This window comes from Adiantum capillus-veneris, chromosome 28 (assembly GCF_014529385.1).
Source record: "Adiantum capillus-veneris isolate H3 chromosome 28, ASM1452938v2, whole genome shotgun sequence".
NCBI classification, from domain to species: Eukaryota; Viridiplantae; Streptophyta; class Polypodiopsida; order Polypodiales; family Pteridaceae; genus Adiantum; species Adiantum capillus-veneris.
The window spans coordinates 118,849,412-118,874,003 of NC_140958.1; the positions used below are offsets into that span (position 1 = coordinate 118,849,412).

Consider the following 24,592-nt stretch of genomic DNA (forward strand, 5'->3'; position numbering starts at 1 on the left):
CTTTACAACGTTTACATAATGGACCAATCTTAATGGGCACTTAATAGTGTTTACAGAATGGACAAATCTTTATGGTGTAGGGAATGGTCCTTGGGAGGGCCATTTTGTAGGTCAGGCGACCGATAACTGTCACAAGCGTTGTGAGCCTACCATGCAAGTATCCGTAATAAAAGAAATCATGCAAGGCCGACACATCAATGCACTGAATATTGGGCTACATTTCCACCCAGTTGACTTGCCTTGGATGGTGGCTTTTGTCAAAATTAGATGACTAGCGCCTATGGCAGGCACTTCATACTGTTTACATAATAATAGTCCCCTTTTGAAAGAAATGGAACATAAGTATTATTCTGAAGGCTTCCAATCTTCTTTTATGCGTGACTACATACAATAATCCATTGAAATCTCATGTTTAAGTTATGGATCCAAATAAGAATCCATTTCATTCGAATGATAGAATTGTAAAAAGCATATGGAACGATGTATAGCCAGAAGTCATAGAACTATTCCCTAAGAATTATCCTAGCTACCTGGGCCTTGAGTATGCTTAGTATAACATGTATAGCTTAGATTAAAGTGCTTGTTACAATTAGCCAAAGGAATCACACCATATGCATTCATTTCGTTTCATACTTTGAACATGCTTGTCTATTTCCCCCTTAATGTACCCCATCTATAATCTTCTTAAAATTTCACCAAAGCTCTAAATATGAAATCACATCATTTGTAAAAACCACCATACTCCATTTCTTCTTTTCAATCCAACAAGTACATTACAACACTATCCCTAATGATTACACCACCTATAGCATGCCTAAAGTGGCATCCTTACCCTATTTTGTACCACCTATCACATTGCATAAGGAGGTGGCCACAATGGCCACACCATCCATATCCAACTTCATACATATGAGCTGTTTATTTGTTTGTCCACATTATGCACATCTCTAGCCTCTCTAATTTTCCATCTAAGCTCTATCATCAAAACATATCAATAGACATTAGCTCTATCTTTTCTTTCATTCCAAATAGTGAACTTTGGATTTTGCTTCGACTACAACCTTGTATTGATGTTTTTTATCTAGATTTTTCGGGACTTTCAAGACCTAGATGAAAACATTAGGCTTTGAACTACCTCCCCCACTAAATTTTGCCATGCATGTTGAGGAAAAGTACTAGGTTAGTAATGTGTACATTTTTGTGCCAAGGTAGCAAATTAGAAGAAACTTTACGTAAAAAAGCAAATCTAGGTAAGTTCCTTAAACACAAATCATCAAATCTTTAACTACTAGATGAAATGACCCTCAAAAGACTTCCACTGAAAGTGAACCACAAATTTTGAAATGAAGGTCGAGATTCAACTCAATAATTTCATTTCTACATCTCTTTTTAAATGGATAGAAAACCACTCTTTGCACAGTAAAACTTACTCTTTGTTGAGTTCAAACAAATTTCTGGTCATGTTTGTTGCTGAAACTGCTCAACATTTGCAAGCTGTCTGATCATTTTTGAATGGCATGACTCTCCGAGCTGTGTGTCTAAAAGCAAGCGATGGATGAGAAGATCTCATTTTACAAAAGTTACATTCGCTAAGTTCTACATTGGGTTGGAAAATCTAGCATGTAAAAGCGGACTCCATATTTTCATGCGACACCTTACGTAATTTATTGATTTCTTGGGATGTAAGCAAAACAAAGATTAGGACCTACATATGGGTTTGCAAATATAGCATTTGGTGGTTTGAGAAACAAAGAATGAAAATTTACAACTCCCAACCTTGAGAATTGTAGAAGCCATCTGTTCAAGACTCCATAGTAGCTGTTGAAGATCAAAGGGCTGAATCATCAAGAGAGGCTCCTTGACCAGTGTCCAATTGTGACCCCTGGATGTTCAGAAACGATACGCCCTTAAACAAATGGGCTACCCTCACAAGCTGCAACAACCAGCATAAATGCAGGGAATGGGTGTGGGGGGAGAGGCCTATACATACATGCATACACACATACATACCTGCATGAAGACTGCAGAGAAGGGGTATACATACATGCCTACATGAAGACAGAGAAGGGGTATGCATACATGCATACTTTACACATACCTGCATGAAGACTGCAGAGAAGGGGTATACATACATGCCTACATGAAGACAGAGAAGGGGTATGCATACATGCATACTTTACACATACCTGCATGAAGACTGCAGAGAAGGGATATACATACATACATAGATACGTACATGCCTACATGAAGAGTCCTGACTCTTACCTCCTGTCTCCCTCCAACTTCTTCGGCCCTGGCTCCTGCAGCTTTAGCTTGAGCTATTCTTCTCCGAAACAATCTGCCCATTTCCTCAGCCTGTTGAGAGTTTCTTGAGTCAATGATTTCTCTACCTCAATCTTGCCATCGCTTGCAGCAAAAGATCTTACCGAACTATATACACAAGATGGGTTCCGCAGCATGTCTCCAGCTTTTGGCTCTAGCTTTTTGGTTGAAAGAGCGATCCTTCCTCTTTCATGGTCCTCACTGACAACCATAACCTGTTCATTGCAGAGAGAAATAACTTCTGCTTATTTCCAAAAAGTTCAAAAGCCATGCATGCACGCACGCATACGAGTGGTTGGATGTGCGTGTGCGCGCATCATGCGTGACAATGAGCTACAAGTTCAGTGGGTTTTCTTCTCTTCATAGTGTGTAAAGTGTGTTTTTGAGACAATCTTGAGGTGCATGTCAGTTGTTTTCGGGCAGTGTCTTTCAAAAAGCTCAGTTCGGTTCACTACAGGTTGTTGGCGCTGCCTGCTTGCAGGTAGTGATATAGGCATGGCGGGCTTCTTTTCAGGCTTTTTTAGGCTATTTTCAGATTCTCCCATGCTTGGTAATAAAAATAGCACTGCTTTGTAATAAAAATAGCGATTGCGTAAAAAAGGCTTTGCAGCAGCGCGAGGAGTCCAAAGACGAGAGCAAGTTGACTCTCTCTCTCTCTCTCTCTCTCTCTCTCTCTCTCAGTAGTCTTGGATTGCTCTTCGGCGTATAGTACGTCGCAAGAAAAGGGCATTTTTAGCCAAACTGGAGAAGGATTTATATCAGCTCTTCTCGAGTCAGGACTCACATGAGGCCTGGCGTTTATTTCATGAGCACTCATCGCCTCTGACAATTACTTCTCCTGAGATTTGGGGTCAATATGTAACATCATTATATACGGTATCTGGACAGCCTCCATTACCAGATCCGCTAGAGCCATGCCCTGCTACCAGTACTTTCTTTACTACGGAAATGGTGGAAAAAGCCATTGATAAGATGAAGACAAGAAGAGCATATGATCATGAGCGTTTAGTAGCAGAACATCTGATCCATGCAAGGGATCTACTTTTATAAGTCCTTGCTCGTCTGTTTAATCGGGTCATGTGTGAAGGATTACCTGAATGTTGGAAATTATCTACTATCGTACCTATTTTCAAATCAGGGGATCCTATGATACCCGGGAACTACCGTACCATTATGGTGGGTCACACATTGACCCGACTGTACGCATCCATTCTGGAACAAAAATTGAGTAGATGGGTAGAGAATGAGGGCATAAGGGCAACAGGACAAGCTGGATTCAGGAGGGGTTATTCCACTTTAGATCATATTCTTACGCTCAGAGCCATTATTGAGGAAGGAAGAGCAAGCGGGAGAAGGATGTATTGTTGCTTTGTGGATTTTCGGAAAGCTTTTGATACAGTACCAAGGGCCAGATTGATGCGCATAATGCAAGAGTTAGGGGTCCCCAAAGAGATTATCTGGGGGATCATGGCCTTATACGGGTCAGTAACTGGTTATGTACGTACTCCAGAAGGGGATTCCGACATTGTTCATTCCACCGTTGGAGTAAAGCAGGGATGCCCACTGTCCCCTACTTTATTTGGTATGTATATAGATGAGGTATCAGATTACATTGATAGAGAGGGTGACAGAGGTGCTCAACTTGCAGGGTCATGGATCCCTCTGTTGTTGTATGCAGATGATATTGTGTTGATAGCAGAATCACCAGATGGAATGCACAGGTAGTTAGATGCATTACATAAATTCGTGGAGGACAGCGGACTGTCGGTAAATTTGGGTAAAACCAAAGTTATGGTGTTTAACACCACACCGCAGTGGGTTAGGAGATCGGCACCTACATTTGCATATGGCCAGGATACAGTAGAGTACACAGATGCATACACATACCTTGGTGAGGTATTTACAGGACCGAAGTTTACTCTTAAGAAAGCAGCGGATGCTAGATTGTCCAGAGCCTCTGCGGCCTTGGGAGGGTTGGAGAGGATGTGTTCACAAGTGCACTTTCAGGAACCACGAACAAAACTTTGGCTCTTTGTTACTGTGGTGGCTTCGGCTATGCTTTATGGGGTCCAGATTTGGGGACCATCTGTGGATCAGGATAATTGGAAGTCAATTGAGAGACCTTTGGTATCTATGATTTCCCGAATGATTAGAACCAAGGCCTCCGTACCACACGCGATTACCCGAGCGGAACTAGCTGCCCCTCCGATAGAAATTGAAGCTCTTACCAGATCAGTGTCCTTTATACATGGTTTATGGGATACAAATAATTGCCGATATACTAGATTGGTTTATGGGATACAAATAATTGCCGATATACTAGATTGGCCCTCGAATCCTCTCCACAATTAGCAATGAAAGGAGATACATCATGCTGGTATGCGCAACTGTCCTCGTGGTTTCAAAGACACGGGTTCAGTATGGAAAGATTACCCCCCTTCCAATACTCTCTTGAGGCTCCATCACTGGTAGTCACACGAACGAAGATTAATAAAATCATCCGCCAGGATCTTATACAGTTGGACACTAAGAGGACATGGGTAGACCCTACACAAGAATTGGGCACGAAGATGGCCGACTACAAAGAAAACTTCCTACAGTTATCTGAAGATGGTTTTGTGATTCGCCCGAGCTACATGGATACCCACTTGTCTCATGGTTTGAGGTGTGCTATTGGTCAGATTCGTACATCCTCACACCAGCTGGAAATTGAATTTGGCAGATTTAGGGGAATCCCACCTGAGAGCAGAATTTGCAAGTTATGCGGAATGGAGCCGGAGACATAATTACACTACATATGCCATTGCACTGTATACTATGAGATACGTGGGCGTTTCCATTGCCTATTTAAAGAAGGCTTTGGACCTCTAGATAGAGTCATGCAATACCAAGATCAAAGGTGCTTAGGCCTGTACCTACTGGAACTACATCGGCACAGGGATAATCTAATGAGAAGACAAAGAGCACTACAGCCTCAGAGGCAAATCACAGATTTCTTCGGATCGAGAGAAGCAGTAATGGAAGGAGAAGCAAGAGGCCAGCAGCGAGCACAAAGGAGTACCCACATTCATACCAAAGGCACCCTCATTGACACGGCGATTGAGCTTAGGAAATCGAGATGACCATGACCGAGATGCAGAAGCACACTTCACCGGAGGAGACTACAACAAAGGATTAGAAGCATTCTAGCCAGACACTCAGAATGCTCCTAAGAAGTTTATCTAATACTTTGTATTTAGTTTTTCGTATTTATTTTTACACTTTCACACTTTTCAGACATTGTAACAGATTCACCACTTTTGTATCAGTTTGGTCTCATAGGTCACTCTGGCCTTTTGAAGACGTTAATATAACATTTCATTTCATTTCATTTCTCTCTCTCTCTCTCTCTATAACAGCAGACAGTGCCGCTGTCTACACGCTAGTGACGACCCTTGTTTCTCTACGTTGGGATGGGAGCCCCGGGGAGGCCCACTATGTAAACATGTTAATATACCACGTGAGTTCAGCAGGAGTGTTTTATTTTTGAAAATTTAAGCAACTTAATAAAGATACATTAACAAGAGGGGGTTTTCAGTCCAATTTGAAAAAAAAGAAGGGGAATTCATAAAAAAACAGGGGTCAATCTATTCATATATATACCTTCATAAGGTCAGAATAGCATGCAAATAATAATAAAGGATAAAACACTCAGAAAATACAAAAGCAAGGGACACAAGAAAGCTAAAGAAGAAAAAACTAAATCACTCATTTGTTACTAAACAAAACTAGATGAAAAAAAACCGTTTTTTCACTTAGAAATGCTTTTAGAAAAGGAATAAGCAAAATAAGATAAAGAAGCTTACTTCACTAAAACTTGAAACGAGTACTCAACTTTAAACCGACGAGGACAAGACATTAAAAAAACTTAATCCTAGAAATTAAACTCCACACGACAACTTCTAAAACAACAAATCTCTAAATCCTAATGTAAACCTAATGCTAGAATTGAACAATGAATACTACTAAAAACCTATCTAGAATAGGAAAAACATAACTAAATAAGTACAAAGTTCAAAACTTGACAATGTGCGACCACATTTTAATACACGTGTTTTTTCAGTACCCTTCGAACGCACGTTATGTAGGGGGGTTCTTAATAGTGGACCCCTAAGGATGGGAGTTTGCAGTATCCCTTGGTTTGTTTGTGTCTAGAAAGTATATTCTTCGCTTGTAAAAATGATGAGCTTAAAGAAAAAAAGTAAATGACCAGACCACTGTGAACAGTATCAAACCACACGGTATCATATGTGTTCATACTGGTTTGTACCTTTTCCATCTATCTATTGTCGACCATTTGAGATGATTTTGACTAGCTTCTGCCCTAACCACTCTATAGCACTAAGCAAGGGCTGAGTAGCCCCCTACACTTTTTCCTTTTTATATTTGGCTTTTGTGTCTAAAGCCTGGTGAATACTGTGCCCTTTTGGATTTTCACATGCTCCATCTGTTTATAACGATCCCCGGTTATTAACTAAGGGTTACCGTATGATATCATGTGAGTGTACAAAAAGCGGTTTTATAAGACATAAAAGATAAATTTTACAAAGGAGGGTCCCATATATATGGGTCAACGGCAATTTTGGTGAAGTACTCCTAGTGAATCCCCCAGGATAAAGATGCTGTATTTGATGGTATTATGGTATTTGGAGCTTCTAAACATGGTCTCCCTCGTCTGTTCTCAGTTAAATTTTCAAAAGCCCAAAAATAAAACATACTTTTATATGAAAAACTTGCTGTACTCGGAAAAATCTAGCCATATGATACTTTTTGCACCTGAGAACTATGTGTTAGAAAATATAGAGGGTTTTCCAAAGAAAATGACTGCATTTGGATAACTGGCCAATGTACTTAGCTCTTTTGACTATTTGGCAGTGTAAGACAAACTTATCTTTTGGCGGCCTAGACCAAATGGATGAGATCTATACAATCCAAAGGTCGAATCTTTTTCCCAAGCATTCTTGGACAATCTATTAATGATTGTCGCCAAATGGGCAAGAGATGTGATCAATTGGGTTTAAGCTTTGTTTAAGCATTCTTTGCTCACAATGCGCCTTGGCCCTTTTTTAGTATAATCTTTCTTGCCCTATCTCCCTTTTTTTTTTCTCTCCTTCTATGCTTAATGTTATTTTGTCCTTTGGAAAGTTTCGCCCATCTGATTTCAAATGGCATGTGCAGAATACTGAGCTGCACAATCTCTCACAAAAATACCTATACCTTTCATTATCCATTCTTAATTCAAACTTATTACCCCACCCTGAAAGAAATTTTAAATTCCCAGCCATACCTTCAGCTTATCACCTGGTTGCAATACATCCTTTACATCTTCAACTCTTTCATGGCTAATCTGACTTATGTGGAGGAGGCCGTTTCTTCCTCCAATGTCAATAAAAGCACCATATGGCTGAACAGATACCACCACTCCTTCCACGACTGATCCTATGCCAAAGTCGAACAGGTGCACCATCAGTGCCTTCTTGTTGCTTAGAACTAGACGGCCCTGCTCTTCATCAACGTCCATAAACTTCAGCGGAATAACTTTGTCAATCAATTGTTCGAATGGTGTTCTCTGGGAAAATCAAGATGAAAACAGAACTTACCAACCAATAAGCAAAGTAAAATTCACATCCTCTTTATGTAGAAACTAACCGAAGCTACAAGTGAGAAGGGAACGAAACCTCTCAGGCCTTCAACATCTACCAAGAGACCACCACGATTTGCAGAAAGGACCTGGGAAACAAAAATTTGTCATTACTTTTTTTTTTCCCGAGAAAAAGATCCTTCCATAAGTTAATAAAAACTGCTCATAGGGCTACAAACCACCTCTACTAGAGAGGGCTACATCAAAAGCATGGGGAGACTCTCCCAGTGAATAAACAAAATATGTACAATGAGGTTAAATCACAAAATGGCAGGAGGAAAGAGCCACACAGGTGGCCGGTAGTGCCATCTGGGTGCACCCTAGACCATGGTGAAGAAAGGCCCCGGGTGCCAGAGTCGCAGGAAAGCCTCTCTACGCTCCCGCATGCGATTGGAGCTGCCCTGGAGTCTCTCGAACTGACCCTTGAGAGTATGAATCAACTCTAACCAAAAGTCACGAACAGTCTCCGCCGGTGGGACAGGGCGAGCCTCGAAGATGCGGAAGCAACGGGCCCGCCAAATGAACCAGAGTGTTAGGCCACAAACGAGCTCCCAAAAAACCCCTCTCGCTGCACCACTCCTGGGGGAAAAGCTCTGTGGCAGGCTGAAGTGTAGGTCGACTGCACTGGATCACTATCATCCTACTGGTGGAGGCTAGCTCAAAATGGAGCGCAGGGCCCGTGAGGGTGGACCAGGTAGCAAGATCACAAGTGTACTGCCGCGCCGTGGAAAAAGCTGGCATCAGTCTAAGAACCCGAAGCCAAACCTGTCTGTGGGGCAGTCCCACAGACAGTGCCGCTAACTCTCCAAAGGATGGTCACAAGCTGCACAAGCTGCCGGAAAGCCACTATGTACTAGCCACCTCCCCACTGCTGTACCTCTATGTGCAACTAGCCACTGGAACAAAGTGACTCGCCTAGGCTGTCTGAAGTCCCACAACCGCTCCCAAAAGCCTGACAAGAACTCAACTGTGAGACCCTCCTCCTGCCAATGAAGTGGTGCAGCACGACGAGCCTCTCTCCGTGCTGCCAGTATGTGTCGCCTGAGACAAACGGTGTACTGAAAGAAGGGGATTCTGGGGTGATCAGCTGAAGAGAAGGGATCTCTCCAAAACCACTCTCCACGGTCCCACTGCACTCGTGCCTAGAGCCGCCAGTGGCCTATCTCAAGATCTGCTGGGTCAGGATCTGTGACACAAGTCCTCCCACAGATGCCCACTACTTGTATCCTCTGAAAACAACACTCTGCACACTGTGGAGCCTCTACTGAGACTCTGTGTAGGCGACCCTCGCCCTGGATCTCAAAGAACATGGGGAGTACGGACTCCGAGCAAGCACAAACTGCGATGAGGACCTCCAGTCGTATGAAGGCCCTCATCCATCTGGGAGCTGTTGTCTCTAGAGAGTGAGCCACTTAGCTGGTAAAGCCTCTGTAATGTCCTGGCACATGCTCTCCATCCCTCTCATGCCTCGTAGCTGGATGCTTTGTGCCTCCTCTGACAAACCTGAAAACTGAAGCCAGTCGTTGAGAGTGCGGGGGTTGGGCCCTCTACCATGGGACCCCAAGAAACATGAGGCCTACTACCAACCAGGTGGCCTCTCTGAGTGCTAACTATGGGCTTCCAAACAAGGGGCTGTCTCAAGAGCTCCTTCGCAAGTTGGCTGGTGCTGCTCCAGACCACTCCGCAGCTACTCCCAAGATCGAAGCAAGCTCGCAGCAAACCTATCCTCCAACCTCCTGCTCAGACTAACTCTGTGCATCTCTGTAAAGATCCACCTGATGGAAGCGATCCAAGGGCCTCCTGCATGAGGGACTCAAGCTTGAAGCCGCTGAAGCAACAACTCCTTCCAAGGTTCCTCCCCTCGAAACAGTTCTCTGACAACAAACTTCCCAAGAAGGGCTCTGCTCTGCTGTGCTGGGTCTATGATCCCTAGCCCCCCCTGAGAACACGGTAAGGTGATGACCTACCAGGCTACTTTGGCCCAGGCTAACTCGGTGTCACGCCCTGACCAAAGAAAGTTCCTGATCAGCCTCTCTAGCTAGCTAATACAGGAGCTCGAGAAGATCCAGCAAGACGTGATGTACCACATGGTAGCCAACAGCACCTGGTTGGCCACTACAACTTTGCCTGCCAAAGAGAGCTGTGCCGAACTCCAATTCAGTAACTTCCTCCTAATGGACAGGAGGAGGGGAGCAGTCTGCTGCTCAAGGGACAAGTCCAGGCCAACCTGACGACCCAAGTAACGAACTGCAGTCCATGGGGGAATCCATCTAAAACCCTCACCTTGTGACCAATCACGCGCAAGAGCACTGCCAACCCAAAAAGCTACTGTCTTCCTCCAGTTGATCCGTGCTCCTGATGCACAACAAAACACCTCAAGAGCCTCCTCACACCTGTGCAGATTGGCCTCCTGGTCCTCCAAGTACAAGGCTGAGTCATCAGAAAACTCAGCGTCAAGAAGCTCATCTGCCCTAATAGGGAGCTCAAGACCAGGCAAGCCAACCTGCTGAGAAGTCAAAAATCTGCTCATCGCCTCAGCATAGAACAGAAAGAGGGAGGGGGCTAGAAGGCAACCCTGTCTGACCGAACGTGTGAGCAAAAAGCGTTCCTCTTTTCCCCTTGCCGAGAGCACCTGACTATGCGCACGCCTGTAGAGAGCTGACACGTCTCTGATCCAAGCATCTGAGAAACCCATCCTGCGTAGAGTGCCCTCTAAGAAGTCCCAGTCAACTCTGTTGTAGTCCTTCTCAAAATCGAGGAGTATCACCAGATCCTCTCCTCAGAGATGCACGAGGTCGACGCCTCCCAAAAAGTGAAGATGTTGTCAAGGATACTACGCTCCTTGACAAAACTTGTCTGGGTCCCATGAATAATGCTCTCTAGTAGTGATTGAATCCTCAAACTCAGAGCGTTTGCTAGAATTTTGTAGGATGAGTTGAGGATGGTAATTGGTCGCCACTGTCGAATCTCATCCAAGGAACCTCCCTCCTTGGGAATCAAGTAGATCATGCCCTCACTCATGTTGTCAGGCACCTCGCCTGTGCAAAACGTACTCAAATGCGTTGCAAAGATTTGAACCAAGCAAGTCCCAGTACTCCAAGAAAAAGCTGGGAGTCAAACCATCCTCCCCTGGACAACTACCTCGGGGAGTGCTCTGAGCGCCTCATGGAGCTCCTCTAGCTGGAGGGGAAGCTCAAGTCTCTATCGCATCTCCTCAGTAACAGGGCAAGGCATCTGCAGGTAGGGCTGTCCCTCCCAAGCCATGCGACTCGTAGAGAAAGCACTACCAAGAGATCGTCTCACTGCAGATGTGTCCAGTCCTTGCATCTCAGGAGGAGTGTGGGATGGGTCGTGTGAAGGCTGAGGGCTACACTGAGGAGAGAGGAGGAGCAGGAGGAGGCGGAGGAGGAGGAGGAGGAGGCGGAACGGAGGAGTCTGAAGGTGGAGGGGGGGGAGGTGGAGAGGGCCTCCTTAGGGGGCTCCTACTGGAGGGGGTCAAAACCATAGTTACCCGGAACGGGAAATCGGAACCGGGAACGGAAATATGCATAAAATGCCATTCCTTGTTTCAGATACTCATGTCTGAAACACGGAACGGGGATCCGAAATGGGAAATTAGGATGGAAATGGGGAACGGGGACCTGAAGATTGCCATTCCCTGTAACTATGGGACTCAAAACAGTTCCTTGTCGGAACTCAATGCTGCTAAGCTACAGGAGGTTGGCCACCATGAGGGGCAGTGTGGCGAGCCGTCCCTGTGGTTGGCTGTCAGGCACCTGATGCCAACCGTCAGCTATCTGATCGCTGACCTCTGTCGAGGTACCAACCTGTGTGTCCTGGGTACCTGTCAGCTGGGCATGCTCAGCCTTGGGAGGCTGCGCATGCGCTGTGGGTCGAGATCTCCTGCAAGGACAAGCCTTCACTAAGTGGTCCATCTGCCTGCAAATGAAGCACTGGTTCGGGAGTCCCAAATACTCCACCGCCTAGCGTAATCACCCCCTACTCACCCTAGGTAGAAGGACCACCCTCGGGAGAGTATTGAGTGTCACAAACCAGAACGCATACTGAGGGCACACCGGCACCCTTGGCTGCAACTGAAGCTGCCGTGCGCAGGGTCTCCAAGACTATCTCGATCTCGGAACCAAGCCTGGAAAGAAGCGGTAAGTACTCCCTCCGCAGGCCAGGGAAGCAGACCGAAATAGGCAAGTCTGCCTCCTCGACAAGAACATCTGATGCTGGATGGAACCCATGGCGCCACAGTCGAAAATGAGCTCTGACCGCTCAAATGGGCGACGGGCTCATCGAGATGACCTTGGCAGCCATCTCGGGAGTCTTAAACTCTATCGGATAGTATCCCCACCCGAGAAGCTAGATGTCAATGATCTTCCTCACCTCTGCTAAAAGGCGCACCTACAGAAGGTCGCATATCTCTCCTCGACTGGGACGACTGCCAATAATCTTGCAAATGACAGAGGTGGCCTGAAGGCGTTCCACCTCTGCTCCGAGGCTCGCTTGCTCTACTGGTGATAAAGCAAGTCGGATGGTGGGCTCAGTGGGGTCGGACGAGGGGGCTTCATCTGAGTCCCTCCCATCTGTGTTTGCTACTACAAGCGAGAGCGAAGAAGAGAAGGCGTGCTCTTGCCGGAACGGAAACGCCAAGCAAATCAGATGATATGTTGACGAAGCCGGACAACCAGAAAAAGGGGGGGCTGCGGGCAGCGAGGGGGGGAGAGGCAGCGGGGTGCAGGGCAGCGGACTGTGGGAGGGTAGGGACGATGGAAACGCGGGATGAGAGGGAGCAGGCTGAGGCGGCGCAAGCAGGCTGGAGAGGCGGGAGCAGAGCAGCGGGAGCGGAGGCGAGAGAGATTTGGGGGGGAGGGGGCTGCTGGCGATGGCGATGGCACATGAAGCAGCGAGCAGCGAGCAGCGATCTATCTTGTCAGGCTTTATGCTTAAATTTGTCATTACTTGATCATGCTCTGTAATCAACCGTACCATAAGGTCCAAGAAAATGAGAGCAAGGCAGTAAGCTCTCATGAAAACATACTCAAAGGCTTCAAGGTTCCTTTAAGCACATCTCCATCTTAAAATCTCAGAGGTTAGTTTGGTGATTTGAAGGATAGGGATTGCAATGTTGCATGGAAAGAAAACCAGAGCGTTGACAGTTTGTAAGCAAAAAGAGGCAAACAACCTCAAGCAACATTAACAGATCGATCGGCAATGCTGAAGATACAAAACCTAAAAAACAAAAGTGAAGGCGCTCAGGCAGGAGCTCAAAAGATAAACACACATAAAGAACAAGGAGGAAGATCACCCTTGATTAGACCAAGAAATTCAGGCACATTGTTGAAAAAAGAGCTTTGAAGAGCAATGCAAACAAAAGGTTTTCATTTAAACTTATTCAAGATAGGGTTCTCCAGTGCCTAGTACACCATCGATGATGTCATGAACTACACAGCCCATAGTTCTCAGAGTCGGTCAACTACGCATACAGTGAACCTATTTTGATGAGTTTACACATTCTCCACAAAACTCAACCTGCTTCACCAGCCTAAGTATACAAATTTTTTTAATGTCCAAATCAGTGCCTTGAGGATGTGAAACGCCCACTTGGACCATGGACTCATGATGAGCCAGCCATAAATATATTGGACAGCATCTAATAGCATGTGCTAAAGTCATATATTCATCTCTAAGGTTGTGGGGCGAGTTTTGCCACGGGCTTGGTCACTTAGCGTGTCAGCCCTAGATGCCAAGCTTTCTCCTTTACAAGGAGCTCTCCTGTACATATCTCAATTATGTTGTTTCACTCTCTCTTACGATGAAGACTACATTCAATTATGCACTGAACAGTTAGTATCAGAGCCAATAAGGCAAAACGTTGAATGTTTCTCATGCAAAATGCATGATGCAACTCTGAACCCATTACATTACATCAGACTAAAGCAGGAAACTGTAAACCACAAATGAATGGAAGTTATAGAATAACCCTCATTGACAAGCCCAATTACAACAAACAAGAAGTGTATATCGAGCATGCCTACCTCAGTAATATTGCAAAATACTTCAAAGACTTGAGATTGAGGGCTGTAATGCGATAAACTTAAGATTTGTGCAAAAGAATAGAATTCTAGAGATCTTAAGTACTTTGCACTTGATTATAGCATCTTCTGCGTGAAGCTGCCTGCAGCGTTCCCATGCTAGGTCACATTGAATTTCTTTAAGGCTCAAAATCAATCGTCCATTTGCATCATCCTCTCTTATTATGTGGAACTCATCTTTCCAACCTGCAAATAGACCAGCTTCTTCCACATTCTTGGGTTGCAAAATTGATGCCTCAGCTGTAGGCATTAATGCTGGAGCCTTAGAGCACCGATATCAATCAGGGCCCCTGTCTTGTCTGTTGAGAATACAAATCCTTTCACCTGCAGAACCGTTGTTAAGGATGATTCCAAAAGGCATTGCTGAAAACTGAACAACTGACAAGACAACCTTTGCACAGAATGAAGAAAATCAGAGTGTGGATGTCTCCACTGCCTCGAAGCTATGTCGACAAGGATACATTAAAGCAACAAATGTTTTCACAGTTATGTTTCAGTTCTCAGACTCTCGACAATAGCGCAACTCTTTCTCCAACTGAGAAGTATTTAGCTGCTCTGGAAAAGAAGCTGCTTTGTCACTGAGAATGCACTTACGATTACATACAATGCCAAAGAAAAACAAATAAAAGAACATTTCTTTGTTCATTGTTTGTCACAAAGATTAAAGTTCACTACAATTACAAGTTTATATTATCCAATAAGCTGTCTTACTTCGACTCTTGGAGTACATACTTAAGAAACAAGTCGAGTTTCTTAAAAGTATCATAATTACCTAATCTTATGATCCTGAATTTCACTACTTGTTTAAACATTAGTGTAAGAATATGAGCTTCCACAGAAGCTACAATATGCCTACACATGGCAAGGCTGGAATGTAAAGTTGGTCACAGATTAGAACATCCTCCCATCTTTCTCGCTCAATCTCTATCTGCAGACAAATAATTTCTTTTTTTCTTTAAATGCAAAGCTTTAAAAGCCTTACTATTTGCAACAGTTTTAAGGGGGGTTTCCCATGGGCTCAAGGAAGCCGTCCGATAAGATTGCAGCCAATACAAGTTTTTGGCAAGTAATCAAGGTGGATTTGGTGGCACACAGCGAGGTTTCAATAAAATAATTTGAAGTATTGCTAGTTATTGCCTCTCAGATCATACAAGCTTGCTACAAGGATGTGTCCTTTCTTTCAGCTATAATTTGCAATCATCTCCAACCCACTAAGAAAGAGGGCAATGTGTTCACTTTCATCCTGTCAGAGACAACGTATATAAGCAAGCACTCTTGGATCTTGGCTATCCTTCACATCTTTGCAGTTAAGAACATACTTAGGTGGGTCCCTCACCCATATGTAGCCAAGGGTTTGCCATCCCACATCACCTCTGAGGAGAAGTTTTATATCTTGCCCCACTGAGAAGGAGGGCAATGTGTTCGATTCCATCCTGTTTAGAACAAGATCTGAAGACAAGACGTATATGAGCAAGCACTCTTGGATCTTGGCTATCCTTCACATCTTTGCAGTTAAGAACATACTTAGGTGGGTGGGTACGACTCACCCATATGTAGCCAAGGGTTTGTTATCCCACATCACCTCTGAGGAGAATTCTTTTCTCTTGTAGATTGGGTCAAGAGTAACCCAAAGTCTGCTTACAGCCTGCATGGTTGTGAATCTCTTCTCCGCATGTTTTTGAATGGTAGCCAAAGGGTGGAGACAAACAAGGAAAACCAATTAGAATGAAGACAAGATCTTCGTTCTTATGGTTTTTATACGTTCACAGGAGACTTTCGTAGTTTTTATTACGATCTTCAATGCCTATGTAGTATGAAGCACACCTTACAGTGGTTCTGCAGGCAATCAAGTTGGCAATTAAATGCGTCACTTCTGACTCTTAGATCGAGAACAACTGTCGTTTGTTTTTGGTGATGCCTTTTGGCTTAACCAATGCTCCTGCGACATTTAACCGGATGATGGACAGGATTTTTCGAGAGTACAGGCTATTTGTTGGCACTTTCTTTGACGACATCATTGTTTTCTCCAAGAATGAGGCAGAACACAGAGATCATCTGCTTCAAGTCTTTCAGGCATTACAAGATCACACGTTAGTGATTAATGCTAAGAAAAGTGAATTTTTCCTACTAGAGATACACTTTTTGGGACACATTGTGTCAGCAGCAGGAGTGCGAATGGACCCGGCCAAGATCGAGACTATCCGTGATTGGCCCGATTTGAGCAATGTCCATGAAGTTAGAAGCTTCTTGGGACTATGTTCATACTACAGGCGGTTCATACGAAAGTTTGCAGAGGTTGCTTCCCCTTTGCATATCTTGACACAGAAAGGAGTACCTTTTTCGTGGGGACCCACAGAGGTGACTGCCTTTCAGACATTGAAAGAGAAATTGACTACGGGACCTATTTTGACTTTGCCGGACTTGCAGAAGTCATTCGAAGTATATTGTGATGCTTGTGGTCGTAGTCTGGGTGCGGTCTTGATGCAAGAAGGCCATGTCATAGCTTACGAGAGCCGTTTGTTCTCTAGGCCAGAGATGACAGCACAGATCTATGGGAAAGAGCTTTTGGCGGTTATCCATGCTCTTACTCAGTGGCGGCATTACCTACTCGGAGCGGATTTTACTGTCTTTACAGACCATCAGAGTTTGCGCTACTTCTTGTCACAGAAGCAGCTTTCGGAAAAGCAGATGCGGTGGGCGAACATCTTGTCACAGTTTCACTTCCAGATTGTCCATGTGCAGGGACAGAAGAATGTGGTGGCAGATGCTTTGTCTCGGAAACCGTTGGTTCTGGCTATTTCCGCGATACATCATAGGAGCTTCGAGGATATGGTCGATCAGTATGCCACAGATACAGGTTTTGCAGATATTTTCACACGGATACGGGATGGGGAGACAGTAGCTGGATACACCCTTCGGGAAGGCTACTTGATGAAAAAGACTATGTTGTGCGTTACGCAGCCGTTGAGGGAAAAGGTTATGACTGATTGCCACTGTCCACCTTTTACGGGTCACCGCGGCATTGCTACCACCATGAAAGGGGTAGAGAGAGATTTCTTTTGGCGGAGACTGAAGAAGGATGTGGAAGAGTTTGTGCGCAGTTGCTTGGTATGCCAGAAGGTCAAGTTTGACAGGCATAAAGCACAGGGATTGTTACAGCCTTTACCCATACCCACCCGCCCCTGGGAAAGTATAGCGATGGATTTCATTTTTGATCTCCCGAGAACACAGAGTGGTCACGATGGTATCTGGACTGTTATTGACAGATTTAGCAAACAGGCTCATTTCATTCCAGTGAAGAAAACAGTCAAGCCGGATCACTTAGCGAGACTGTTTGTGGCCCAGATTTTCAGATTACATGGCATGCCTGAGACAATTGTCTCCGACAGAGACCCCAGATTTACGAGTTTGTTTTGGAAGGCAATTTGGGAGAACATTGGCACGCGGTTACAGTTCTCGTCATCGTTCCACCCGCAGACTGATGGGCAATCCGAGATTGCCAATTCAGTGGTTCTAGATTTATTGAAGTCTTATATCTCAGATCAGAAGACTCAATGGGAAAGATATTTACCTCTGGTGGAATTTGCCTACAATAACACGATACACTCGTCGACGGGTAAGGCGCCATTTGAGATTGTTGAAGGTGCTGCGAAGGTTCCACCCTTCCTGAGCACGAAAGATAAGATCTTTGAAGCGGATAAATATACGCGAGATCTGGATACGGCTTTTGCCAAGGTTCGCGAGACTTTGCAGAAGTCTCAAGAACGACAGAAAAAGGCAGCGGATCGCCGTCGTCGCGACATGAAATTGAAGGAGGATGATTGGGTGCTCTTACGTTTTGAGAAGGCACGCCTACGAAAGAACAAGGGAAAGGAGAGGCTTTTTCCAAAGCTTAGTATGCGATACTACGGCCCTTTCCAGATTACTGAAAAGATAAATGAAGTCTCCTTCCGATTGAAACTGCCAGATACTTGGAGGATTCACAATGCATTTCATGTGAATCTCTTGAAACCTTTTAAAGGTGATGTGCCTGATGATGGGGAGCCTGATGAGCAACCCGAAGTGGAAGAAAACGAGGAGATCCTTGTTCCTGAACAGATTTTGGCACATAATGATACGAAGAAAGGTAAAGTCCGAAGGCGGTTCTTGGTTAAGTTCAAGAACTTTCCTGCATTTGATGCGAAGTGGATGGAGGAGGAGGACCTAGCAGATACTCCTCGGATTGTGAAACTTTACCTCGATGTTTTGGTTTAGCATAGTCTACTCCAAACGGAACCCAGAAACTCAGCTTGGCCGAAGATCTGGTGCAGTGGGATGCACAAGAGGGGAGTCGCTCCACTCCTTTGTCAACAGATGCCTCGATTTTGATACTAAAGTCACTGATGTCTCTTTGAGCTTCAGGGATACTGAGAGCTGACAGTATTCTGCTGGATGACTTTATGAAATGGAATTCCTGATTATGATACTGATTTGTTCTTGACTTCTTGTGAGTGCAGGAACTGATAGCCGAAATGACTGCAGCATTTTGGTCTGATTGATCTCGAATAGACATGGTTGCAATAGGGGTTAGTCAATCAGACATCGATGAGGTCCCGATTGGACCTAGATGTGATTGCTAGCTACATTGCCGATAAATCATGGTCTAAGATCCGAATGAATGTTGAATGTCATGTGATGTCCTGTGATGTCTGGTGATGTCCTGTGATGTCGTGTGATGTGACTGTCGATTTTGTACATGTGCTAGATGTGTGTTCCTAGTACGTAGGTACTAACAGTCAGTGTCTGCTAAGACGGTTTATGGCTTTTGTCGGTTTTGCAGGCGTAATCGCGGTCGATTACAATGCTTTCAAGAGGGGGGTATGTCACAAAGTGATGACGTGGCGGACAGCAGAAACCCTAATTTCTGCCAGAAACCCTAAAATTCCTGCAAACCCTAATTTTTGCCAAAAACCCTAAATTCCGGAAATCGCGGAGGCGGATTATTAAAAAAAAAAAAAATTTTTTTTTTTTTTTGTTTGGAAAATGATGAGCGACGCGAATTTTGCTGTTGCTTTTTTTTTTATAAAAAAAAGAGAAAAGACTCTCAAGAGAGAGAGAGAGAACTGATGCTTTTGATTTTAAAAGCTTTTGGGGCTCTGCTTTTGGGCATCCCTTGTAACCTTTAAATTAGTGGTGAGGGCCTCACTTCTCAGGGCATCTGGACGCAGAGTCTGAGAGTGAAACCCTAACCGCTCTCTTGTACTTTGATGATTGATTAATACAAAAAGAAATACCGAAAGGGGCGCCAGTCTTTGGGGCCAATATCTCTAGGCACGGAACTCCGCCGGGCCAGTGCAAATCTATTGTGATCTGTGAATTGTTTTGAAGTGGTTATTTGGTGCTGTCGCGGTTGATTCTTGACTTGGAGTGTCCAAGTTTGTTACAGTAGAGATCAAATCTTAGTATATTACCATGATCTATCAAGTGGGCCATCACGAATGGTTGACGTCTCAATCTCCTTGGAAGCCTCCTCCATGAACTAGTGAAGACGACCTATGGTCACCCCTTCCATGTTGGTCATCTGAAGCACCTTGTAAAAAGGTAACAAATATTGCAACGACAAGCTCCCTTAACCTCTTGCTAAAACTCCTCCTTCAAGCAAAACCGTTGGATGGCTCTTACATCTTGTTGAGAATCAAATGGATCTCCTTACATCCACTCTTTGGATTCATCAGACACCATTGTTTTTTGCAACTTGTTTTGCACTTCATATAGTCACTTTAGAAGAAGCCACACAATGGAAAACCCTCTCGCGGATGGCTTCTTCAACTCCAAGTCCAAGTTTTGCAATAGACAGCAAGCACTCTCACTTTACAGTTGACGAAGTCGACAATGGAGAGTGCTTGTCCAAGGATATCCTTCACCCAAGCTGAGTTCTCTATGTCCTTCAAGAGAAGTTGCCTATGTCAATGCAATGAAACGCACATAGAGCCCATACTATGAACTCCTCCTCTAGCTTGTTCTTGCCAAGGGACGCACAATTTGAGACATGATCCGTAACTACTTGACACGGGGGACTTGGGAGTAACAGACTTGATACAGACCCTATAGCCATTGGCCAAGCTCTCGATGACATCCCCTGATGCAACAAGATGTAGAGACATTGTGGTATACTTCTTTGTAGACACCCAAAGAACGCCTTGTTATGTATATGTATATGAGGATTCCTGGACAAAGGATGTAGCTCTGCGAAGTACATGCTCATCCCGAGCATGGATTGGCCAGACACTTGTGACGCGCCCACCTCGAGGCCTCGCTCGGATGCGGATTACTTCCCATCCAAGCCGGCCTCGAAGATTGCCAGGCTGGATGCTGCGGCAACATCAGTTTTCTCTCACTGATCTCAAGAGAAGTTGCCTATGTCAATGCAATGAAACGCACATAGAGCCCATACTATGAACTCCTCCTCTAGCTTGTTCTTGCCAAGGGACGCACAATTTGAGACATGATCCGTAACTACTTGACACGGGGGACTTGGGAGTAACAGAATTGATACAGACCCTATAGCCATTGGCCAAGCTCTTGATGACGTCCCCTGATGCAACAAGATGTAGAGACATTGTGGTATACTTCTTTGTAGACACCCAAAGAATGCCTTGTTATGTATATGTATATGAGGATTCCTGGACAAAGAATGTAGCTCTGCGAAGTACATGCTCATCCCGGGCATGGATTGGCCAGACACTTGTAACGCGCCTATCTCGAGGCCTCGCTCGGATGCGGATTACTTCCCATCCAAGCCGGCCTCGAAATTGCCAGGCTGGATGCTGTGGCAACATCAATTTTCTCTCACTGACCCCATGACTTCAACATGCTTGAGGACCCTACAAATAGGATTGGGGGGCCAGGCCAGCCATGCTACTGCACATGGAGCCAAGTTGGTTGCTAACAAGATGTAGAGACATTGTGGTATACTTCTTTGTAAACACCCAAAGAACGCCTTGTTATGTATATGTATATGAGGATTCCTAGACAAAGGATGTAGCTCTGCGAAGTACATGCTCATCCCGAGCATGGATTGGCCAGACACTTGTGACGCGCCCACCTCGAGGCCTCGCTCGGATGCGGATTACTTCCCATCCAAGCCGGCCTCGAAGATTGCCAGGCTGGATGCTGCGGCAACATCAGTTTTCTCTCACTGATCTCAAGAGAAGTTGCCTATGTCAATGCAATGAAACGCACATAGAGCCCATACTATGAACTCCTCCTCTAGCTTGTTCTTGCCAAGGGACGCACAATTTGAGACATGATCCGTAACTACTTGACACGGGGGACTTGGGAGTAACAGAATTGATACAGACCCTATAGCCATTGGCCAAGCTCTTGATGACGTCCCCTGATGCAACAAGATGTAGAGACATTGTGGTATACTTCTTTGTAGACACCCAAAGAATGCCTTGTTATGTATATGTATATGAGGATTCCTGGACAAAGAATGTAGCTCTGCGAAGTACATGCTCATCCCGGGCATGGATTGGCCAGACACTTGTAACGCGCCTATCTCGAGGCCTCGCTCAGATGCGGATTACTTCCCATCCAAGCCGGCCTCGAAGATTGCCAGGCTGGATGCTGTGGCAACATCAATTTTCTCTCACTGACCCCATGACTTCAACATGCTTGAGGACCCTACAAATAGGATTGGGGGGCCAGGCCAGCCATGCTACTGCACATGGAGCCAAGTTGGTTGCTTGGGAGCACCTATGTATGACTTTGAGCATCTCGAATGTATGGCAGCATGCAGGTTTTGTGCAGACTCCAAACAGCCTCTCTTTCACTTGATCAGACCGCAAAGTAAGAGGAGTGAATCTATCCTCGATAGAACGCTTTTACACTAGTGATCACATGTATGACTTTGAACATCTCGGATGTATGGCAGCATGCACGTTTTGTGCAGACTCTAGACAGCCTCTCTTCCTCCGATCAGACCGTAGAGTAAGAGGGGTAAATCTTTCCTGGTTAGATCGCTTTTACACTAGCAATCGCATCTATGGCATGGGTGGTTCAATATGCATTTTGGCACGGATTACCTTCGCATACCATGCGCCAGTGATTTTTACTTTGTCAGACAAACAACGAAGTGGCAGTCTCATGCTTCGCATCTTAGAGATGCTTGCCAGCTGAGGAGACTGGAAGGGACTCTTGCCACAACCCCGATGATATGCGTGCAGTACCTACTGACTTTTACCGTGAGTTGCTCTAAGCAGAGCCGTAGTCAAAGCACTGAGATGCATGCACAGAGCAAGTGTGGGCACAAATGCCTTGCTTAGTAACTAAGGAGATGCGCTAGAGGATTGAGAGCCCACTTCCGCCACAGGAGCTCCAGGAATCTCTCAAGGCACTCCCTCGTGATAGCTGCCCAGGGGAGCATGGTTCGACTCTAGGTTTCTTCTTGGAGTGTTGGAGGTTCTTGATCGAGACTTACGTAGTGCATACTAGCACATTTTGCACACTAGGGAGATGCCAAATAGCATGAGTGAGGGCTTGATTTATCTTATCCCCAAGGAGGGAGGCTCTTTCAATGAGATTCGGCAGTGGCGGCCCATCACTCTTCCCAACTCAACCTACAAAATTCTAGCAAAGGCTCTGAGTGTGAGAATTCAGTCGCTACTTGAGAGCATCATACATGAGGCACAGACCGGTTTTGTCAAGGAGTGTAGCATCCTTGACAACATTTTCACCTTTTGGAGAGGCACTACTCTCGCTCGTCTCCCTGGAGAGAATCTTGAGGTGCTCCTCGACTTTGAGAAGACCTATGACAGAGTTGATTGGGGTTTCCTAGAGGGCACTTACCGCCCGAATGGGCATGGGCTTTCCAGATGCTTGGATTAGAGGGGTGTCATCTCTCTACAAGTGTGTGCATAGTCAAGTGCTAATGGCAAGGGGAAGAGGGGAACGCTTTATGCTCACACAGTCATTACGACAAGGATGCCCTCTTGCCCCCTTCTTGTTCCTATTCTATGCTTAGGTGATGAGTAGATGTTTGACTTCATAGGAGGTTGGCTTGCGTGGATTACAGTTACCTATTCGAGGAGATGAGCTTTTGGATGTTGGCAGGCCGAAAGGCCAATTTGCATAGATGTGAGCAGTCTCTTGAGGTGTTCTATTGTGCGTCACGAGCATTAATTAATTGTTAGAAGAAGGTAGAATTTTGGGTTGGTCATGCTTCAACACTGAATTGGTCGCCCCGGAGAGGGCTTTAGGTGGATCTCCCCAGGGGACACCAGTTCGATACTTGGGTTGTCAGGTTGGTTTTAATTTGTCACGTTTGGAAGAATTGATATCATCAAGCGAAGAATCTAGAACGAGACTTGCCGTATATGAGGGCAGTTTAATAGACAATGCCATTGACTCTCCCCTAGATGCTCTTATTGGGTATAGGACTGTGAGTGGTCACTATGAGTGTGACAAGTTTGCTGACATGGCACAAGTGATGTGGCACAGATGATGCAGTAGTAGGAGTAGCTGATAGAGTGGCCCGAGCGGACTCTATCGTGTCCTAACCACAAAAAGTTGTTGATCAACTTCTCCAACTGGCTGATGCAAGAACTCGAGAAAATTCAGCAAGATGTGATGTACCACATAGTACCCGGTTGGCCACTACAGCCCTGCGTGCAAGTGAGAGCCCTGCCGAGCTCCAATGGAGCATTTTCCTCCGGATGGATAGGGAGAGAGGAGCAATCTCCTGCCCTGGTGACCTACAATATATATATGTTCCTTCATGGTAGGGGTTAATGTAGCCCACCGGTAGTTTTCAAAGTGATCAGGAGGTATGTATGTATATGCATGTTGCATCTGAACTCCTGATTATCAGCAAGAAGACTACAAACTGCAATCACTCAGACCACAGCAATACACAAATAAAAACCCAATGGAAGCGTTTACCGTCTTTCCAACTTCAAAGTCATAGTCGTACTTGGAGAGGGCTGCATCAAAATCCTCACGAGAGAAGGTAAGACCCTCAAGTGGGTGTTCCACAGCACGGAGAAAATGCTGCTCAGCAACGGCAAGAAGGTTGTCTTTCTTCCGAGGCACGACAGAGGCTGCACAATGCAACCTGCTGCCGCTACTTGTCGGGGCTCCAGAGACTGCTTTCCCAGCAAGCCCACTGCAACGGAGGCCTAAGCGAGAATTTGGGATAAGCCCAAGAGCGCCTGATGCTTCTGCAAGCCTATGAGCTGCCGCCTCCATTCGAGCTGCGCATGCAAGATGGCAACGGACAAAAGGTAAATGAACTTTTGAGGAACTACCGTTGCTGTATTGGCATTGTGCCATACATTTGCCCAAAAAGTACACAACTTGCTACTGGTCGCTTTTTTTTTTTTTTGATGAAACATGTAAAATTGAATAGAAAAAATGATAAAATACAAAGACCCCTAAGGAAGGGTAGGGGCCACCCTGGCCAAAAGAAGAGGGCATGTACACAGAGGCATCAGGATGCATTACAAGGAAA

At 45.2% G+C, this 24,592-nt stretch overlaps 1 protein-coding gene across 4 annotated transcripts; it reads right to left on the reverse strand.

Moving 5' to 3' along the window:
• Positions 1-1,313: 1,313 nt before the first annotated feature.
• Positions 1,314-24,187, reverse strand: LOC147421181 (small ribosomal subunit protein bS1c-like). 4 transcript variants are annotated; one of them, XR_015186928.1, is made up of 7 exons: positions 14,150-14,375; positions 8,011-8,091; positions 7,649-7,930; positions 2,427-2,537; positions 2,266-2,355; positions 1,777-1,882; positions 1,314-1,530 (listed from the first exon to the last, which is right to left on the reverse strand). XR_015186928.1 is itself a non-coding variant. In XM_086504102.1 (7 exons), exons 2-7 carry the CDS (start codon positions 14,351-14,353, stop codon positions 1,829-1,831), a joined length of 822 nt encoding a protein of 273 aa, XP_086360228.1. In that variant the 5' UTR covers positions 14,354-14,427; positions 24,056-24,187; the 3' UTR covers positions 1,314-1,828. The 4 variants fall into 4 exon arrangements, 2 of the variants coding, with proteins under 2 accessions (XP_086360228.1, XP_086360227.1); XR_015186927.1 differs by having other exon boundaries at positions 1,314-1,538; XM_086504102.1 differs by adding an exon at positions 24,056-24,187 and having other exon boundaries at positions 1,314-1,882; positions 14,150-14,427.
• Positions 24,188-24,592: the final 405 nt, after the last annotated feature.

Bases quoted from the DNA above. Each gene is read 5' to 3' on its own strand.
- LOC147421181 (XM_086504102.1), bottom strand. From the start codon at position 14,353: ATGCCTACAGCTGAGGCATCAATTTTGCAACCCAAGAATGTGGAAGAA. The intron at 2,356-2,426 runs GTAAGATCTTTT...AACTCTCAACAG, and splicing joins CATCTTGTGTATATAGTTCG to GCTGAGGAAATGGGCAGATT. The intron at 1,883-2,265 runs GTAAGAGTCAGG...CTGAACATCCAG, and splicing joins AAGTTGGAGGGAGACAGGAG to GGGTCACAATTGGACACTGG.